The sequence below is a fragment of the Phaseolus vulgaris genome, chromosome 7 (assembly GCF_051622355.1).
Source record: "Phaseolus vulgaris cultivar YP4 chromosome 7, ASM5162235v1, whole genome shotgun sequence".
NCBI classification, from domain to species: domain Eukaryota; kingdom Viridiplantae; phylum Streptophyta; class Magnoliopsida; order Fabales; family Fabaceae; genus Phaseolus; species Phaseolus vulgaris.
Genome location: NC_143504.1, coordinates 46,159,960 through 46,179,330, shown reverse-complemented (window position 1 = coordinate 46,179,330; position 19,371 = coordinate 46,159,960). Strand labels below are relative to the sequence as shown.

At 34.0% G+C, this 19,371-nt stretch overlaps 2 protein-coding genes across 4 annotated transcripts; both read right to left on the bottom strand.

Moving 5' to 3' along the window:
* Positions 1 to 6,301: 6,301 nt before the first annotated feature.
* LOC137829482 (uncharacterized) lies at positions 6,302 to 8,884 on the bottom strand. Of its 2 annotated transcripts, none has more exons than XM_068636283.2 (2): positions 8,602 to 8,884; positions 6,302 to 8,169 (listed from the first exon to the last, which is right to left on the bottom strand). In XM_068636283.2, the coding sequence occupies exon 2, from the start codon at positions 8,052 to 8,054 to the stop codon at positions 6,555 to 6,557; it is 1,500 nt and encodes a 499-aa protein (XP_068492384.2). In that variant the 5' UTR covers positions 8,055 to 8,169; positions 8,602 to 8,884; the 3' UTR covers positions 6,302 to 6,554. The 2 variants fall into 2 exon arrangements, with proteins under 2 accessions (XP_068492384.2, XP_068492385.2); XM_068636284.2 differs by having other exon boundaries at positions 6,302 to 8,181; positions 8,602 to 8,853.
* A 7,208-nt stretch (positions 8,885 to 16,092) lies between these two features.
* On the bottom strand, positions 16,093 to 18,855 carry LOC137829103 (uncharacterized). Of its 2 annotated transcripts, none has more exons than XM_068635896.2 (2): positions 18,389 to 18,855; positions 16,093 to 17,977 (listed from the first exon to the last, which is right to left on the bottom strand). In XM_068635896.2, the coding sequence occupies exon 2, from the start codon at positions 17,843 to 17,845 to the stop codon at positions 16,346 to 16,348; it is 1,500 nt and encodes a 499-aa protein (XP_068491997.2). In that variant the 5' UTR covers positions 17,846 to 17,977; positions 18,389 to 18,855; the 3' UTR covers positions 16,093 to 16,345. The 2 variants fall into 2 exon arrangements, with proteins under 2 accessions (XP_068491997.2, XP_068491998.2); XM_068635897.2 differs by having other exon boundaries at positions 16,093 to 17,875; positions 18,389 to 18,844.
* Positions 18,856 to 19,371: the final 516 nt, after the last annotated feature.

Sequence of the window (19,371 nt, the reverse complement as noted above, 5' to 3'; positions counted from 1 at the left end):
TTCAACCCTATCTCTTATCTCAAGAGTGAGCCCACTTAGGAACCTTGCTATGGTGGTGACCTCTTCCTCTCTAATAGAGGCTCTCATCATGTAAAGCTCCATTTTCTGCCTATACTCTTCTACACTCATATTTCTTTGTTGGAGTCTTTGGAGTTTGTCCATTAACTCCCTATTGTAGTAGAAGGGTATGTGGCGGCGTCTTAGGGCTCCCCTAAGGTCATTCCAATATTCTATGGGAGGCTCCCTATGAAGACGTCTATCTCTCTCTAAAGATGTCCACCAATACATAACATTTCCTTGAAAGCTAAGAGTGGCTAAGGGCACTTTCCTTTCTTCACTCACTCTATGGCAAGCAAAAAGTTGCTCTACCTTCATCTCCCAATCTATGTATACTTCTACATCTTCTTTACCATAGAAATGAGGTAGGTCTACCATAACCTCTCTTGGACTGTCTTGCTCTTTTCTTCTACTTCTCCTAGGAAGTGGTTGATAGTAATCATTCATTCTAAGACTTTCCTTCCCAAGAGAATCATGATCTTTGGAGTTAGATGCATGAGAATGTGATTTTTTTTTAATTTTGAGAATTCTCATCCTTTGCTTTAGTCAATTCATTAATTTTGGCTTCATTCTCCAATTGTCTATATGAAATTAATTGAACGTCCTTGGAAAGTTGTCTTAAAAGGTTTTTTAAGGACTTCACATCACTTTCAAGAGATTTAGAGGAGTGAAAAGACATGACTAAAACTTTGTGTTTAGAAGTGCTTTAATTTAAGAAAAAATAGGAAAGTTAATGAAGGTAGCTTTCCAGGTAAGAGAGGTGATTCACTAAGGACTACTTAAATACCAAGTCTTGCCTTAACCAAAAACTATCCCTCAAAATCTTCACACAATTTTTTTTCTAGTAAATCACTTAGAACACAATGAGGATGGAAAAATCAAATTTTATGCAAGAAAAACAATGCAAAGCTATTTAACAACTAAAGCAATTTATCAAAGCTTTAAACAAAGATAAGCATAAGCAAATTGAAGCAAGATTAAACAAATATTGACGTAAGGAAATCTAGCTAAAACAATTAACAAAGTTAATCTACAAAGCTTAAACTAGTCGTTTCCTAGGTGAGGCTTCTTAGACACTTTGAGCCTTTGAGGACACACTCACCGTATAATTCGTGATTAATCCACTAATTATCAAAAGGGAAGTGTAATTACAACTTAAGAAATGCAAAGAAATTGAATTGCAAAAATTAAATTTCAGCTTGCTAAGTTATGTAGTCCTTTTGACTTGTTGCTTTTCTTTGTTGTGTCCTTCAAAGTGTATGGCATTGAGCTCTTCTCTTTTACGATTTTTGTGGTGGTTTGCGGAAGCTTCAATGGGTTGTAGGTGGAGCAAGGCTCTCCTAAGAGTTGTGGTAGCCTTGGAGGTGCATGAAGAGTAGGAGAGTGAGAGAGGTTCGGCCAGCTCTCTTTGGTAGGTGAAAAGGTTGAAGATTAAAGACCTAAATCTAGAGAGATTTTAGGCAAGGGAGTAAGAATGACACATTTTGGCAGCATTTCATTACTCAAATTAATCTTATCAAAACATGAGGTAGGCTCCTCCTTAAATAGCCTTGGAGGACCGAAAATGCAAATGTAAATGAAGAGGAAATACTAGCCAAATTACATGCAAATGTGAGCACATGGGAGCACATGGGAAATGTGAGCACATGGTGCGCCTATCCTTCACATGGTCGGCCTAAGTTAGTTTAGTAGGTTCTAGAAACCGTAAGCTAACTTAGGTAAACTTAGTTTAATCCTAATTGCAATTTAAACAATTTTACAAAAGTAAATTTTATACTATTTGGACAAGAAATTAAAGCTATGCTACACTTGATGTTGGGCTTCTTGGAACATGTAAAGATAGGTTTCTCTACCATCGGTGGCCTTGTCCCAATCCTCATCAAGCCTCTTGGTCATTGCCCTTGTGGTTGGCCCTAGATGTCTTTGTGGATGAACTTCTTTTAAGGTGGTGCTTGGCCCTATTCCATCAATGGAGGTCCAACCAAAGCAAGGAGAGAGGATTGGTTGGAAGGAGGACCATATGGAGGAAAGAGACATATGAATGAGAGAAGGGAGGAGATGCATGCATGCTACCCACCTAAGTTGGTAGCATTTCAAAAGGATGTTGTTAAGGATGTGAATACAACATGACTGTTACATTTCCTGAAAAAAATGATAAAAATATGGGAAGGAATGTCAATGCTTGGTGTCATTTCCATAAGGCATATGGTCATGACATTGAACATTGTTACGCGTTAATGAAGCAAATTGAGGAACATGTGAAGCGGGGATTATTACAGATTGTCAAAGGTCGGGTTGAGGAGACGAAGGAAGCATCGGGGATGTAAAAAAAGTACTCTGATGAAGAAGGGGGTAGCCGAGGTGAAGGGGGGCACGAAAAACCGATGATGGGAGATTTAAATATGATTGTAGGAGGATTCTCAAGAGGTGGAGTGTCAAGTGCGGGAAGGAAGCAGTATGCTAGGACAGTTATGCATTTGGCGACGGAAGTGGCACTATGCCAAATCTAACCTTCACAAAGGAAGATTTCGCAGATCTTTATTCACATGATAATGATCCTGTGAAAATATTCGTTATTATGAAGAGTAGACGTGTTCACAGAGTTCTGGTGGACCAGGGTTCCTCGACCGACGTACTATTTTGGGACGCTTTTGTCGCTATGTGTGGATCGGTAGATGATTTGGAAACGTATGAGGGAGCACTAGTGGGTTTTTCAAGCGAGCCAACACATGTGCAGGGATATCTGGTGGCAAGGACGACTTTCGGGGAAGAAAGTGAAGCTAAGACAATCGATATCAGGTACATGGTGTAAATGTTTCGTCGTCATATAATATTTTGCTAGGGAGACCTGCAATAGATAAATTAGGAGCGATGGTGTCATCAGTTCATATGAAAATGAAATACCCCACAGATAGGCGTGGGATGGGAGTCATACGGGTAGATCAAAGGTCAGCTAGGAAGTGTTATGAAGGAAGTTTGAAAAATAAAAGGGGATATTGGCATGTAGAAAAGGGATTTTTTTATGGAAAAGAGGTGGAGTTAGATCCAAGGGTAGATTATGAAGGTGAGAGACCTCAACCAGTGGAAGAAATTAAACAGCCATCCTAAGGGAGAATAAATGTGTAAGAATCGGTAGTTGTCTAGAGGCTGAAAGAGAAAAAGAGTTAGTAGAATGTTTAAAAGAAAATATAGGAGCTTTTTCTTGGACAATACAGGATATGTCGGGGATAGATCCCGATTTTATTTGTCACCGTTTATCTATAAATACTAATGCAAAATTGGTTGTACAAAAGAGGAAGAAATTGTGTGGAGAAAGACGAGAAATAGTGGAGAAGCTACAAAGTGTAAGGTATGTTAGAGAAATACAATACCCATCTTAGTTAGCCAATGTGGTACGTGTCCATAAGAGTAATGGTAAATGGAGAATGTGAACTGATTTTACAGATCTAATTAAGGCATGTCCTAAAGATATTTACCCATTACCAAACATTGATATGTTGGTAGATGGGGTGGCGGGTTGTGAACTGTTAAGTTTCATGGATGCATATTCGGGATATATTCAAATTCGGATGCATCCTATGGATGTGGATAAAACAACGTTTATAAGAAGCTTATCAAATTTTTGTTACATTGTAATGTCGTTTGGTTTGAAGAATGCAAGGGCGACGTATCAAAGGTTGATAGATAGGATTTTGGAGGGGATGATTTGTAGGAATGTGGAAGCTTATATGGATGACATGGTGGTAAAATATGTGAAAGTTGGTAGTCACGTACAAGATTTGAAAGAGTTTTTTTAGGCTCTAGATAAATATAAACTTAAGTTGAATCTGGAGAAGTGTGTATTTGGAGTAAAGGCAGGATTTTTGGGGGTTATGTTGACCTAGAGGGGGATTGAGATGAATCTGGAGAAATGCGAGGCAATTTTAAACATGAGAAGCCCATCGTTGATTAAGGAAGTCCAACAATTGGAAGGAAGGATGGCATCACTATCACAATTTATTCCAAAAGCAGGAGAAAGGTCGGTGTCTTTCTTTCAGTGTTTGCGAGGGAATAGTAGATTCACATGGACAAAGGAATGTGAGGCAGCCTTTCAGAAATTAAAGGAGTTGCTCGCTTCTCCGCCGATCTTGATTAAACCTACAGTAGGAACACCAATTTATCTATATATGTGTTACTAAGAAAGCAAGAAGTATTGTGTTAACTCAGGAAAGAGAGAGGGAGCAGCGAACAATCTATTTTGTGAGTCAGGCTTTACACTTTACAAGGGGCAAAAATAAGGTACCAAAAAATAGAAAAAGTTGCACTAGCTGTCGTAATTACAACGCAAAGGTTGAGGTACTATTTTAGAATTTTCAAGTTGTGGTGAGAACAAATTTGCCAATAAAACAGGTTTTGCATAAAGTGGATCTGGTAGGAAGAATGATGAGATGGGCGATAGAGCTATCCGAGTATGGACTTTTGTTTGAAGGTAGGGGATTGGTGCGACCGCAGGTGTTGGTGGATTTTGTTGCCGAGTTAACAGTTCCAAGTGATGAAGAAATGATAGGAGGAGCGGGGGGTGGATTTTATCAATGGATGGAGCATCTAATATCCAAGGCAGTGGAGCAGGCATAATTTTTTAGGGTCCAGATGGAATGTTGGTGGAACAATCTTTAAAGTTCGCATTTCAGGCTAGTAACAATCAAGCAGAATATAAAGGTTAGTGATGGAGCAGAATATAGGATGAGAATAGCAATTGATATGGGAGTGAAAAGGTTAGTGGTTAGAAGTGATTCACAATTAGTGATGGAGCAGGTAGCAGAGAATTTCCAGACAAGAGATCCACACTTGGCTAAACCCTAGATGAAACCTTATAAATAAGCAGATTACAAATTAGGTTAAGAACACACTTGTTCTTAATTATCATGAATGTTATGGGTTAAGGTCGCCCACTGACCTGCCTAGAACACCACTAATATTTTTTTCTCCTTATTTCTTCCATCATGGCCATCATATTTTGCATAGTATTGATCATCGTCTCCTCTTCCTCTTCCTCTCCATTAGCCATAGTCTCTCGTGTTGTTCGCATCTTAGAATGATGCAAGATTAATTTTACCTGTCCTACATAAAAAAATGTTCTAGTTACTTTCTAGTCTACCTTTTCTTCTTTTTTCTTGTCTCTCCTTTTATCCTCTCGTGTTCTTTCTTTCCTATTATAATCTTATAAAGTTGTGATTTCAATCCTTATTCACTAATTATTTAGATATGTTTTAAAGATAATTTAAATGCATGGATGACATCATCGAGATTGACCTATTAAATACTTAATTATCTTACGTTACAGTCATATCCTATCAGTAATGTTAATAAACCATCCTGGACTAATCGAGCACAAATAACACAACAACCCCTCCGCTTCAAGCTCCGAGCTTAGAGACTTGAGTCCATACATCTACTTTATCAAGGGGCAGTAGGCTTCCAATCGCGTAAATGGGAGAAGTATTTAATGACCAAATAAAGAGGGAAAACAATAAAAGTTGAAAGCAAGGACATAAAAAAAAAGGAGAGGAATAAACTCATCATTTCATTTAGATCCAATCCTTGACCAACAAACATGAAGGAAAAGCTTCTCCGTCCATTCTATCTCATCATCCATCCCTTGACCTCTAAACACTCACCACACAAATATCCAACTCCTTCCCTTTTGCGTCTTTTTCTCCGGAGAGCTACAGCTTCAAAGCCTCACTTCAAACAGGTTTAGCCAATTACAATCCTAATAAGAATCTTTCCCGAATCACAGAAGGAGATAGATAGGTAACATATATTTTGCTATTTAGTCAATTTACCATTTTGGAAGTTTCAGAAAACAAGAAATCCATTCCACATATAACAGTTTCTTCAGGATTTCTAATATCATAGTGAGTGTGGACTTTTTTCCTTTTACCAACATTCCAACGTAGTTTTGAAAGGAAACGTACATCGAATTTAAGTTTCTATTAGAAAGGTGTGGGTATATCGGACAATGGTTTCAGACTTTCCGTAACAATCCCACCCACTCTTGTGTAACATAGCGAACGACGTTAATATGGTTACATTTAAAGATGAATAGGAGCAGTTTTATTTGTTCTCCATATTCATCACAAGTCTTGCTATATTGCAACTACAGGGCGCATTTCAGAAAACAAATACGCATTGCCAGGCAAAACAACCCTCTGGTATACAATTCTATAAAAAATACGAGATACTTCAGAACAAAGGGATAATATATCAAAATCCAAGTAATGGTCGAAATTTATTCCGAAGGTATGAATGGGTAATTTCTTATAAATTATGAGAACTAGGTGTTTAACACTGCTAATAATCAAAAGCCGGAACAAAAGGAACCGGGTCAGTGAGCTAAAATTGCTAGAGAAAAACATACAAGACACAATTCTATTGCAAATAACACTGTAAAGGTACACAGTTAGAAAACAATGACCTGCGCACCATACTGGTATCCCTAACAATTTGTAAAATGACTATCTCAAGTTAAGATCATTCCCTCCCAGATTCGGGCGAAGGCAAACTCGGACTTCATGCTCTTCTGGTCCCACACGATGTTTGGGCACTAGGATCTCAAGCACTGATCCTTGTCCGTCATAGTATGCTTCTATATTGGCATCTTCGGGAATTCGAGTTGAAAGAGGGATTTCTCGAACAAATTCTCCAGGAGGGCAGTGCTCTAATGATGGATCTGTAAGCTTGAATGTCCTATCATGTCTCTGGATGAAAGGTTTTCGAGAAATGCTCATACATGAAACCTTTATGATACCATGAGTCAAAGTGTTCCTCCATGAAACTTTCACATTTGGAAGATCTACAAAAGGAAGACTGATGATGATCAAGTAACCTTGTTCATCCTCATAAATAGTTTTTGCAGCTGTAACTGGTCCATGAACACTCTTTATCACCCCACTGAAGTCATTCAACCAGTGTGGCTCACTTGGGTGCATTTCTATATCTGGAATACGATCAGATGGAGGATTAACAGCCAAGTAACATTCTTCTTCATTTCCATGAGGGAAAAAGTCCTTCCTCTTTTTGCTGCTAACAGGAGAGAGGTCCAACCCATCACCATTACTGTGGTTAGAGAGATGAGTTGATAAATTAAGGCCAGATCCATTAAGCAGTTTCTTCGAGTGTGCATTAGGACCACTCTTGATTGGGGGAGGTGGTCTCTCAAGCTCAAAGTCCGTGTTGGGAAGATTTCTCCATGAACTGAAATCACTTGCTTCAGCTGGGATTGTGAAATTTAAATCTCGCCCAGTGAGTTCTATCCACCTTTTTCGATCATCCTCATCCAGGGTCATTAGATTGGGTGCGGAAACAACCTCAATGCCATGCACACACTGAGGGTTTGATAGTCCTCTGTAATGCTTTCGCTGCATCCGGTGGGATCGAACAAAACCCTTGTCAACACTAAAAGGAAACGGGCACTCCCCTTGGCGAGAATGCCCATTCATGTAACTCCTCAGCTGCATCTTACCCAATGCATTCTCCGACCTCTCCTTGAAAACCCACATGTACATGTTTTCCATATCATGTTGAACCATGAAAACATCAAGCTTCAGATCAGTTTTATCGAACCCTGAAACACCGTTGCTATCCCTGACAATCTTGGCCTTAGACTTGTCATTTAGAGAAGGCTTAAAGTAAAAGCTGAAGAAAAACCAAGCACCCCATATGCTATCAACACGCTTTGCACACTTCCTCCCAGCTTTGGGCGGAATGAGAAAACTTTCAGTATCATACCCTTGGGTGCCAAGACCAACATCAAGAATATCACAAGGCTCAGAATTCCACGGCTGTAGAGGCGGACTACGCTCAGCGGAGAGGGGCAGGTTGATATCCGGCGGACAAGAGAGTACAATTTGGCGATTCATCTCCAAATCCAGTTCCTCATGAGATGATGCACTTGAGTCCATTGACAAGAGCGTTGAGGGGTGGTGATTCTCCATTGACAAAGAAGCAAGACCCATGCTACCTCATCACGGTGATGAGTTTTATCGCCGATTCTTACAATATTGGCATCCCATAAACAATTCAACAAAACCTTATAAACTCCTTCATCTTATCAATCCCCCTATATCTCACCTTCATCAAGTCCTAGATATATCAATTGAATTGAATAAAAGAGAAAACAAATAAAAAAAATCCAACCTATTCGAAATAATAATAATAATAATTATTATTATTATTCATTTTTCTCTATAAATTAATAAAAAGAATAGACCTGAACGACAACAAGAACAGGAAAAAAATTTGACTAATTAACTATTTATCTAGCTGCCTATATATAACTCAGCCAGTGACATAGTGATATTTCTTCAATCTCTAGAAGAGAGGAAGAGATTTCGAAAACGCTAGAGGGGAATTATATTTAACCCTATTCCACGTAACTCAAAAATCTCTCCAAAATGAGGAGAAAAACACTGAATTAAAACCATGAAATCCATTGGAGAGTAAAAAAAAAAAAAAAATTTGAAAGAGAGACTGAGTAGGATGGAGATCTTCAAGGATGATTACCTTTTGGGATAATCATCAGAGATTGGAGAAGAAGAGGAAGCTTCATAAAATCGACGATGATCGACGTTCTCTACACATTCTCCTCCTGGATACTTCCCCCTATTTCGTGTCCCCCAAATGAAAACCCTATTTGTAATTGTTGTTAGTGTGAAACAGAAGAATTGTGTGAAATCGAGCGGAGAGAGAAAGAAGAAGCAATTACATGCGTTTCATCATCATTTATAATTTATAATTTATAAGCCCATTGTGTTTATTACTTTCGCATTCTAAAGAAACAGACACACATAGATAAGGTTGGTGAGGTTGCCAATTAATTCAAAAATCTATTTTAATAATTTGTATTACTACGGAAAGGGGTATTTACATTTTTACTTAGCGGAAAACATATTTTATTATATCAAAAAATAAATAATAGTAAAAATAAATATATATATATATATTATCATACAATTACGTCTAAAACATAAAATAGTCATAATTCAAAAAAATAATATTAAAAATTATTTATTTTATTAAACGAATAGACAAAATTTATTTATTATACAATAAAATTCTCAAATTAAAATATGACCCATTTTAAACATTCTCGATGAAAAGTATTATCATTTAATAACGATAAAATTATTAAGATTTTTAACTAAAACGATAACAATATTTAATAATGAACAAAAATATTAAGAACTTGCCGTTAGACTAATTCTAGCGTTACATTATTTGATTCTTTTACTTTATAGACATGCCACGTGTATTGTTAATGTAAATATATTTTGATGTAAATTAATTAAAGACATTAATGATATAATTTTAAAAGTAATTATTATAAATTTAATAAATTTATTTTAAAAGTAATTAAATAATATTACATGTATGCATACATAACTATTATAAAAATATTAATATAAGTACACATGGGCTATAAAGTTTAAATTAAAAAAAATCAATTTCATATGAAAATAAGGAAATGAAAAACATATTAAACTGAAGTTATTTTAATTTTCATTTCTTAAAGGTTATATGTACACTTCATTAGATATACCTGGTGCCTATTTAACTCTTTTGCACAAACTCACCAACATCGAAGAATAATAATCTTCACCAATATAATTATAAACTAAACTTAAATTAAGAGATACTTATATGTTTATTGTTAGGGTGGGTCAACAATTGGATTTTGAAATTCAGTCTAAATCCAATCAAAATCCAATATTAGATTTGAAATTCAGATTCATAGATAAAAAAAAATTAGTTACTTTTAATTTTATTTTTATTAGATTAAATTTAAATTAATTTTACTTTGTTAATTAAATTAATTTTAATGTGGGATCGATTTGATGTAGAATCTCAACTCAATCTAGGTCAATTTGACTCTATCTAATTAACCCAACATGACTTAACTCAATCTAATTCAGGTCGACTTGGCTAAATCTAGTCCAAACCAATTCAATTTGGCTTAGACCCAAACCAACTTGGCTTAGAGTCAACACAACTCAACTTGAACCCAAGCCGACTCGACTCGACCTAAATCCGAACTAACTCGAATCTACTTGAACTTGAACTAACTCAAGTTGACTTTACTAGACCAACTCAGTTTGATCTAATACCTGACTAAACTCGTCCTAAACTGAATATGTATTTACAACTCTAAGCCGAAGATTAAGTCATTTGTTCTAAAAAAAAATTATCTTCTTCGTGAACACCACAATTTTCTACCACCCCAATAATATAAAAAAGGAAAATATAAAAACATCCACAAACTATATTATTTTCTATACAATTTCTATCATTTTTTGAATTATATAATCTAAAACTATATTAGAAATTCAATAAATTCAAAATATTTCTAAATTATCCGATCTATAATATAGTTTCGGATAATCTTCTATAAATTGACTTAACACATATTTTTTTTTTTCAAATGTTGCTCTTTATTAATTAGTATTAAAATTAATGTTTATATATTAATACAAATATTATTTTACTTATTTCTAACTAACAGTTTGTTTTGTTTAGAAAAAAAAACAATGCGCATTATAAATGTTCTTATTTTAAATTATCGGAACAAAAACAAGTTCTTGAAAAAAAATATATAACACATCTAATAACTAATAATTTTTATAATAAAAAAACAAATAATAACAATACTCTTTATACATGTAGGATCACAATAATATTAAAACTGAATATCTGCATTAGGTTATTAATTAATTGTTTATGTAAAGACAACATGCACATTCAAATTTTTATCTTTCAATATTTTAATAAAAAGTCGTCATTATTATAATATATACACCACTAAATTGATTTTATTTTAATAAGTTCAAACTTGTATTAATAATAAATTCAAACGAACATTAATATTAATATTTAAATTCAAATTATTCAAACATTTGTTTAATGATATTATGCTTTAAAATGCATCAAATATAATCAAAATCTTTTATGATTGAAGAAACTAATTAATCTCTCTCTCTTTCTCTCTTATATATATATATATATATATATATATATATATATATATATATATATATATATATATATATATACTTAAGATCCATTGGTTTAAAATTTGAAAGAAATTGGTATTTTAGTTTGTGTATAATATAAGGTAAATATTTCTTTTTGTGATAAAAATATGTTAAATGCATAAATTATACTATAAACAATAGTTTAGATATATAATGAATAATTTAAGTTGTCATGTGATTTTATTAATTATTGATATCTTAAAAAATGCTGAAATATATTTTTGAAAGAGGGATAAAAAATAGTAGTTGAGAAGATTAAATATAAGGATAAACATAAAGAATAGTTTGAGGGTTTAGAGAAAAAAATTGATTAGCATAAAAAGGTAATGTGTTGATATGATCTTATAATTTGTAGCAATAAATTTTTACTTAAATAGAATATCTAACAAAAAATAGTATTTATAGGTTTACTTAAACTTACTTACAATTTATAAGAAATAATTTTTTTTATTAAATTATAACAACTATTATATATATAATCGTTATTTATAAAAAGAGAAGTTATTTAACTGTTTTAAAATAAAAATAAATTATTCAATTATTTATTTTATTAAATAAATAAAAAATTATTATTTTTATTAAAAGTTAAATAATCTAAATAAAGTACATTATTATTTAAAAACAATTCAATTGTTTTTTATTAAATTACTATTATTATAATAACTATTGAAATAAAAATATATTATTAAATTATAAAAAATTTATTAAAAGCAATTATAAAATAAATAATTTTTTTAATTTTGTTGTATGCAATTTTTTATTGTGTAAGTAGTTTTTAATTGGGAAGAATTATTTGAATTTTTTAAAAAAAGTAAGAGTAAATTTGTAAGAAATTGGGTTATTTGTTTTTTATACAAGTCAATTTTTTCTAAATTTTTAAAATTCAAAATTTTAATTTAAAATAAATAATTATTATATTTAATATTATAAACGATAAAATTAAAAAATGTAAAAAAAAATCTACCTTGTATATTGTTATAGATGAAAATTAGATTTATTCTCGAGTGTGTGTTTGATTTCATTTTAAATTCTTAACAATCACGTTAAAATGGTTATTAATTTGATTTTAGATAGTTTTTACGAGCTTGAACCAATTTAATTTGATTTTACATCGGAAATTGACTGAGTTGAAAAAAAATATTAAGTAACTTCTGCACTAGAAAAAAAAAATACACTAAATTTTACTATTAACTCAATAGAAACATAAATCACAAAACTTCAAATTAAGCTTAAATTGAAATAAATGAGGAAACGCGTATTACATTGTATATTTCAATTTATAATTTAAGAGTGTATTACTTTATTTTTTTTAAAAATACTGCAGATTTAGTTTTAGAATAATAATGTTAAAAGATTAATTTACAAGTATAATAATATATTAAAAGCTAGTTTAAAATGTTATTTAGTTCAATATACCATTTGAAGAGTGACATTCCAAGCACTCTTATCACAATTCTAATTCCGCTGACAAGTAGACTTCAAGAAATTGATATTTTAGTTTTTCAATAATATAACATTTGACAACTTCCACCAATATACAATCTCATCTATTTATATAAAATTTGACCAAAATACAATTTCTTCATATATAAATCATAAATCAGTGATTATATATTGGAACAAGTTCTCGATATAATAAGAATGAACGAGAGAGAGAAAGTTATTGGGTGTGAATAGGAAACATAGAAGTAAATATTCAAAAGGTGGTAAATAAGTTGAATGAGCTAAACATCAAAGAAGAGGTGTAGAGTTTAGAAGGTGAAGAAAGATGGGAAAATTGCTTACTGTAGCAGAAAATTTTTGGAACTAGCAAAATCAAATGAATCTTGGTATATAGACAAAAAAACTAAGATAAGATGGTTGGAGGAAGGAGACAAGACTTCTAAATTCTTTCATTCTTATCTTAACAGGAAAAGGAGTAAGAATATGTTGGGAGGGATTTTTCATCAGAGGAACATGGGAGCAAGAGCCTTGTAAGGTTAAGGACGAGGTGAAAAGATACTTTAAGAATATATTTGATGGGAAGAGCAAAGGTAGCATTCAACTAGATGATGTACAATTCAGAAGGATCTCAGAAACAAAAAATTAATAGTCTTGTATATAAGTTCACTAAGGAGGAGATTAAAGAAGGTATTTGGTAGTGTGGTTCAAATAAAAGTTTTTGAAGCATTTTGGAAGCTATGGCTAATAAACTCAATTGTGGAACCTTTTCTTTTCCTTTCACATACTTAGGACTATTTATTAGTGCTAACTAATCAAAGAAAGGGAATTGGAAGAGAAAACTGGTATCACATGTTGAGAGACTTTGTATACAGTCAAAGTTGTGCTATTGGTTATTACTTTATTTTTCATATCCTTCTATAAGATCCCTAAAAAAGTTGTGAAAAAGCTAGTTCAATTGAAGAATGGTTATCTGTGGGAGAGAAGAAAGATCTGCTAGAAAAGATGGGATTTGTAGGCCTAAGGAAGTAGGTGGTTTAGGGGTAAAACATGTAAATTTGTTTAATAAGGCCTTATTAAGTAAATGGATGGTGGGTGGGATGAAGTAAGACAAAAAAGTGGATATCAGAAAAGCAACTTCATGGTGGAGGTATTTAAAGATGGTGTTTTGAAAAAAGAGTCTGAATGGGTGGTTTGATGAGAATAGTGTAAACTTTTAGTCTGATATATGTTTGCAGAGTAAGTTTTTTTTGTATCTGGATAACGATTAAGAATATGTTACTAACAATGCATCAATTGAGTAAGAGAAATATCCTCCAACCTGACTCTGACCTATGTGTAAGTTGGAACCAGACTCTTTCAAGCATATTTTGTTCAGTTGTCGTAAGGTGGATTGGGTATGAAAAACATGTTATGGCTGGTGGAGGTAAACATTGGTTTTCTGGATCAGTGGAAGCACATTTCTGGCAACATAAGCAAGGGGAATGTATTTTTAAGAGGTGTGGAGTATATTATGGTTTGCAATTACTTTGAGTTTGTGGAGAGAAAACAAGTGTACTTTGGAGGGAAAGTATTCAGCAGATAAAGATGTACTCATGGAAGTGGCATAAGAAGATAGATAATGTGGAATGTCCATTATTCTTCCAATGATGCTTCTGCCGTGGACTGTGCATGTGTAAATAGATTGGATGAAGTGGTTGTGAGCAGAGAAGGCAGAGTGGGATGGTTGGAAGGTGTATATGATTCTAAACGTATAAAAGTAGGGTGTTCTTTGGTTCTACTATTAATAGCAGATATGCCTCTGGTACAGAAGTTTCTTGTAAATATATTGGGGATTTTATACAGACAAGGTGCATTCATGGGTATGTTCTTTGATTAGTATGTTTGGGATGGTAATGAAGTGTCACAAAATTATGCAGGTGGAGGAAAACTCAGGTGCATAGGACAATGATAAATAAAGTATGCGTGGAATGGAAATAGGTAATGTCATTGGTTGTAGTAAGAAAATTATACTTTTGACAACGAGTTCTATATAATTACTTATATGATAGTTTTGATAATAAAAAAAAATTGTAATTAAATGATGTTTTTGTCATATTGTTTATAGATATGGTCCTTTAATCATACATATTGTATATATGTGTATATTTGTATCCCTTGTATCACTTATATTATATTATTTATTGCTGAAAAAAAATACTTATTTTATTGTGGAAATTTAGTTTAACTTTGAATGATTTTTTAAAAACTTGGTATATTTTCACTTTAATTTTCTAATGATTCCAAACAAAATGTAAATCTTATAAATCAGAAGTTATTGATTTTTTAGAGTTAATTAAAAAGTATGAGTTTTGTCGAAAACATTCACATTAAATTTCAATTTTGGTTGGTTGGTTAAACTGGCACAAAGCTTTTTGGGAAAAGGATGAAAAGTAAGGTAGTTTCTATAAATTGAAAGAAATTATTCTACGTCCTTTTTTACTAGAATGAAAAGATAGAAAAAGCACTAATTAGATATTGGTGGGAGAGTTGTTAACTATATAAAGAAATAATAATAATAAAAGGAATTTTGAATATGAAATTGACCCCCAGTGGCACTCCTTTCCAAAAATAAAGGTTAACTGGACCACTGGTTATCCATCTGTTTATCAGAGGATGGTAGGCATCCTAACACGTAAATGAGAAGAGTAAATATTTAATGAGCAAATAGAGAGAGAAAATAAAAGAAAAGGACATGCACTGATGAAAAAAGGAGAGGGAGAAAATCATCATCCTTCCCCAACAAACATGAAGGAAACACTTCCCCACTCCACTCTATCTCATCCATCCATCCATTGCGCTCTAAACACTCACCACACAAACACACCAATCTTTTAGTCAACAATTGCTTCCTGCTCCTTCTGTTACCCAAAATATCCCCCTATGCCTCCTTTTTCTCTGGACACCCACAACATCGTTTCAAACCTTAGTCCATTACAAACTTCATAGGAATCACATAACGAGATTGGTAAAATATCTTGTATTATTTAGTCAACGTATCATTTTTGGAAATTTCAGAAAACAATAAAATTATTCCACAGGTAACAGGTTCTTCAGGTTTGCTAATTTAATAGTGGGTGTTGACTTTGTTCTTTTTACCAATATTCCAACATAGTCTAAAAAGGTAGGTACCTCGAATTGAAATTTCTGTTAGAAAAGGTGTGGATATTATGGCCAATGGTTTCAGACTTTCCGTTAGAAACCCACCCAGTCCTGTATAAGATAACGAACGACGTTAATATAGTAACACAGTCATGGAGACCAATTGGAGCAGTTTATTTGTTCGTTAGATTCATCATTGTACAGTAGTGGAAGTTAACTCTATCACGACTCTTTTACATTGCAACTGCAGGGATGTATTCCCAAGAATAAACACACATGGGGAGGCAAAACTATCATCTACTCTTGAATACAATTCTATTCAAATTAAGAGATAATTACGACAACAGCATAATAAATCAGAATCCAATTAAAGGTCGAAATCAAATGACAAATAATTTCAAAGGCATTGATTTGATAATTTCATATAAATTATGAGAACTAGTTGTTCAATACTGGTAATCAAAAGCATACAGATGCTCCGGAACAAAAAGAACAAGAGCAGTCAGTGAGCTAAAATTGCTAGAGACAAGACAAGTATATAAGACACAATTCTATTGCAGATAACACTGTATGGTACATAGTTAGAAACAATGACATGCGCACCAAACTGAAATCCTAACAATCTTTTAGTGCCTATCTCATGTTAACTTAAGATCATTCCCTCCCAGATGAGGGCGGAGGCAAACACGGACTTCATGCTCTTCTGGACCCACGCGATGTTTTGGCACCAGGATCTCAAGCACTGATCCTGGCCCATCATAGTATGCTTCTATGTTGGCATCTTCAGGAATTCGGGTTGAAAGAGGGATTTCTCGGACAAACTCTCCAGGAGGGCAGTGCTCTGACGATCGATCTGTAAGTTTGAATGTCCTGTCATGTCTCTTGATGAAAGGTTTTCGAGATGTGCTCATACAAGAAACCTTTATGATACCGTGAGTCAGAGTGTTCCTCCACGAAACTTTCACACTTGGAAGGTCTACAAAGGGCAGACTAATGATGATCAAGTAACCTTGTTCATCCTCATAAATAGTTTTTGCAGCTGTAACAGGTCCATAAACACTCTTTATCACCCCGCTGAAGTCATTCAACCAGTGTGGCTCGCTTGGGTGCATTTCTATATCTGGAATACGATCAGATGGAGGATTAACAGCCAAGTAACATTCTTCTTCATTTCCATGAGGGAAAAAGTCCTTCCTCTTCTTGCTGCTGACAGGAGAGAGGTCCAAGCCATCGCCATTACTGTGGTTAGATAGATGACTTGACAAATTCAGTCCAGATCCATTAAGCAGTTTCTTCGGGTGAGCATTAGGACCATTCTTGATTGGGGGAGGTGGTCTCTCAAGCTCAAAGTCCGTGTTGGGAAGATTTCTCCATGAACTGAAATCACCTGCTTCTGGTGGGATTGTGAAATTCAAATCTCGCCCCGTGAGTTCTATCCACCTTTTTCGATCATCCTCGTCCAGGGTCATCAGATTGGGTGCGGAAACAACCTCAATGCCATGCACACACTGAGGGTTTGACAATCCTCTGTAATGCTTTCGCTGCATCCTGTGGGATCGAGCAAAACCCTTGTCGACACTAAAGGGAAAGGGGCGCTCCCCTTGACGGGAATGCCCATTCATGTAACTCCTCAGCTGCATCTTACCCAGCGCATTCTCAGGCCTCTCCTTGAAAACCCACATGTACATGTTTTCCATGTCATGTTGAACCATGAAAACATCAAGCTTCAGATCAGATTTATCGAACCCTGAAACACCGTTGCTGTCCCTGACAATCTTGGCCTTAGACTTATCATTTAGAGAAGGTTTAAAGTAAAAACTGAAGAAAAACCAAGCACCCCATATGCTATCAACGCGTTTAGCGCACTTCCTTCCAGCTTTGGGCAGATTAATAAAACTCTCAGTCTCATACCCTTGGGTGCCAAGACCAACATCAAGAATATCACAGGGCTCAGAATTCCACGGCTGTGGGGGAGGGCTGCGCTCGGCTGAGAGGGGCAGGTTGATATCGGGCGGGCGAGAGAGTATGATTTGGCGATTCATCTCCAAATCCAGTTCCTCATGAGAAGATGCACTTGAGTCCATTGACAAGAGCGTGGAAGGGTGGTGATTCTCCATTGACAAAGAAGCAAGACCCATGCTACCTCATCTCGCTGTTGTGTTTTATTGCTGGTTCGTACAATATTGCCATCCCAAAAACAATTCAACAAAACAACCTTATAAACACCTTCATCATATCAATCCCCACTATATCTCCCCTCCATCAAACCCCTAGATTTATCAATTGAGTCGAAAAAACAAGAGAGAAAAAAAATCAACAAATCCAACCTATAGAAAATAATAACAATTCTTCTATTTTTCTTATAAATCAATAAAAAAAAATAGATCTAAACGAGAACCAGAACCTGAACAATAACAAAGAGCAGAGGTAGCGAATTAACTATCTATCTAGCTATCTAAATATAACAGAGAGAGAGTGAGAATGATTTCTCTTCGATCTCTAGAAGAGAGGAAGAGATTTCGAAAACGCTAGAGGGGAACTATATTTAATCCTATTCCAGGAAACTCGAAAATCCCTCGAAAATCAGGGGGAAAGCACTGAATGAAAAGCATGAAATCCATGAGAGAATAGAAAAGTAGGTTTTGAAAGAGAGGGAGAGATGTTGAAGTAACAATTATTACCTTTTGGGATAAGCATCGGAAAATCGAGAAGAGGAACCTCCATAGCCGACGATGATGCACTTCGTCATATCATCGACAACCATGTTTTCTACACACTCTCCTCCAGAGTATTTCCCCCTATTTTGATTTCCCCAAATGAAAACCCTAATGATAATAATAATAAAAAATAAAAAGCGTGGGAGAGAAGAAGAGTGTGGGTAGGGTGTGGAATGGGAGTGGAGAGAGAAAGAAGAAGCGACGGTGAGGGTGTGATTATAAGGAGAAGTTCGTAAGTTAAAGCCTCCACTGGATACAACCACCCTCCTGGACCACCGTTTGATTACGGTGACGGTGCACTTTTCTGTCTTTAGCTTTTCATTATATTTATTTACAGTTACACTCCAATTTTAACTTCTCTTCTCTTCTTCTACCTCCTATCTTATCTTCCTATCCCATCAAACTTTCACTTCACTCTCCTTCACCCACCCATGCAAACTTCCATTTATCTTATTTTATGGACGTATCTTATCTATTATTAATACAAAAGTAAATTATAAATTAATAACTTCTCCACTTAAATAAAATTATGATACTGCTACTCAATTTAGGGTTAGTCCCAAATCACGTGGTAACCAGTATCAACAATTAAAATAAAATGAAAGTTAGTCTTTAAACGTATCTATGAATAACCAAGACACATATCATGGATGTCTAGTAATGGTAACAAAAGTTATCGACACAATATTCCCTTAAAAGTAGTTTATTTTTTATAGAAAATTTAAAATATTTTATAATAAAGTATATTGTTTGGTTGTAAATTTTTATAAATCTATCATAATAACTTAATTAATTAAATTGAATAATTTAATTTTTATTTAAAAATAAAGAATTTAAAATACTTCTTAATTTATTTTTCTACTTTATTTATATTTTTTTCGTATTTTTTTTCTTAAGTTGAGTGTTTTTAGAGTTTAGGTGGCTTCAGTTTGAATATTATTATATAA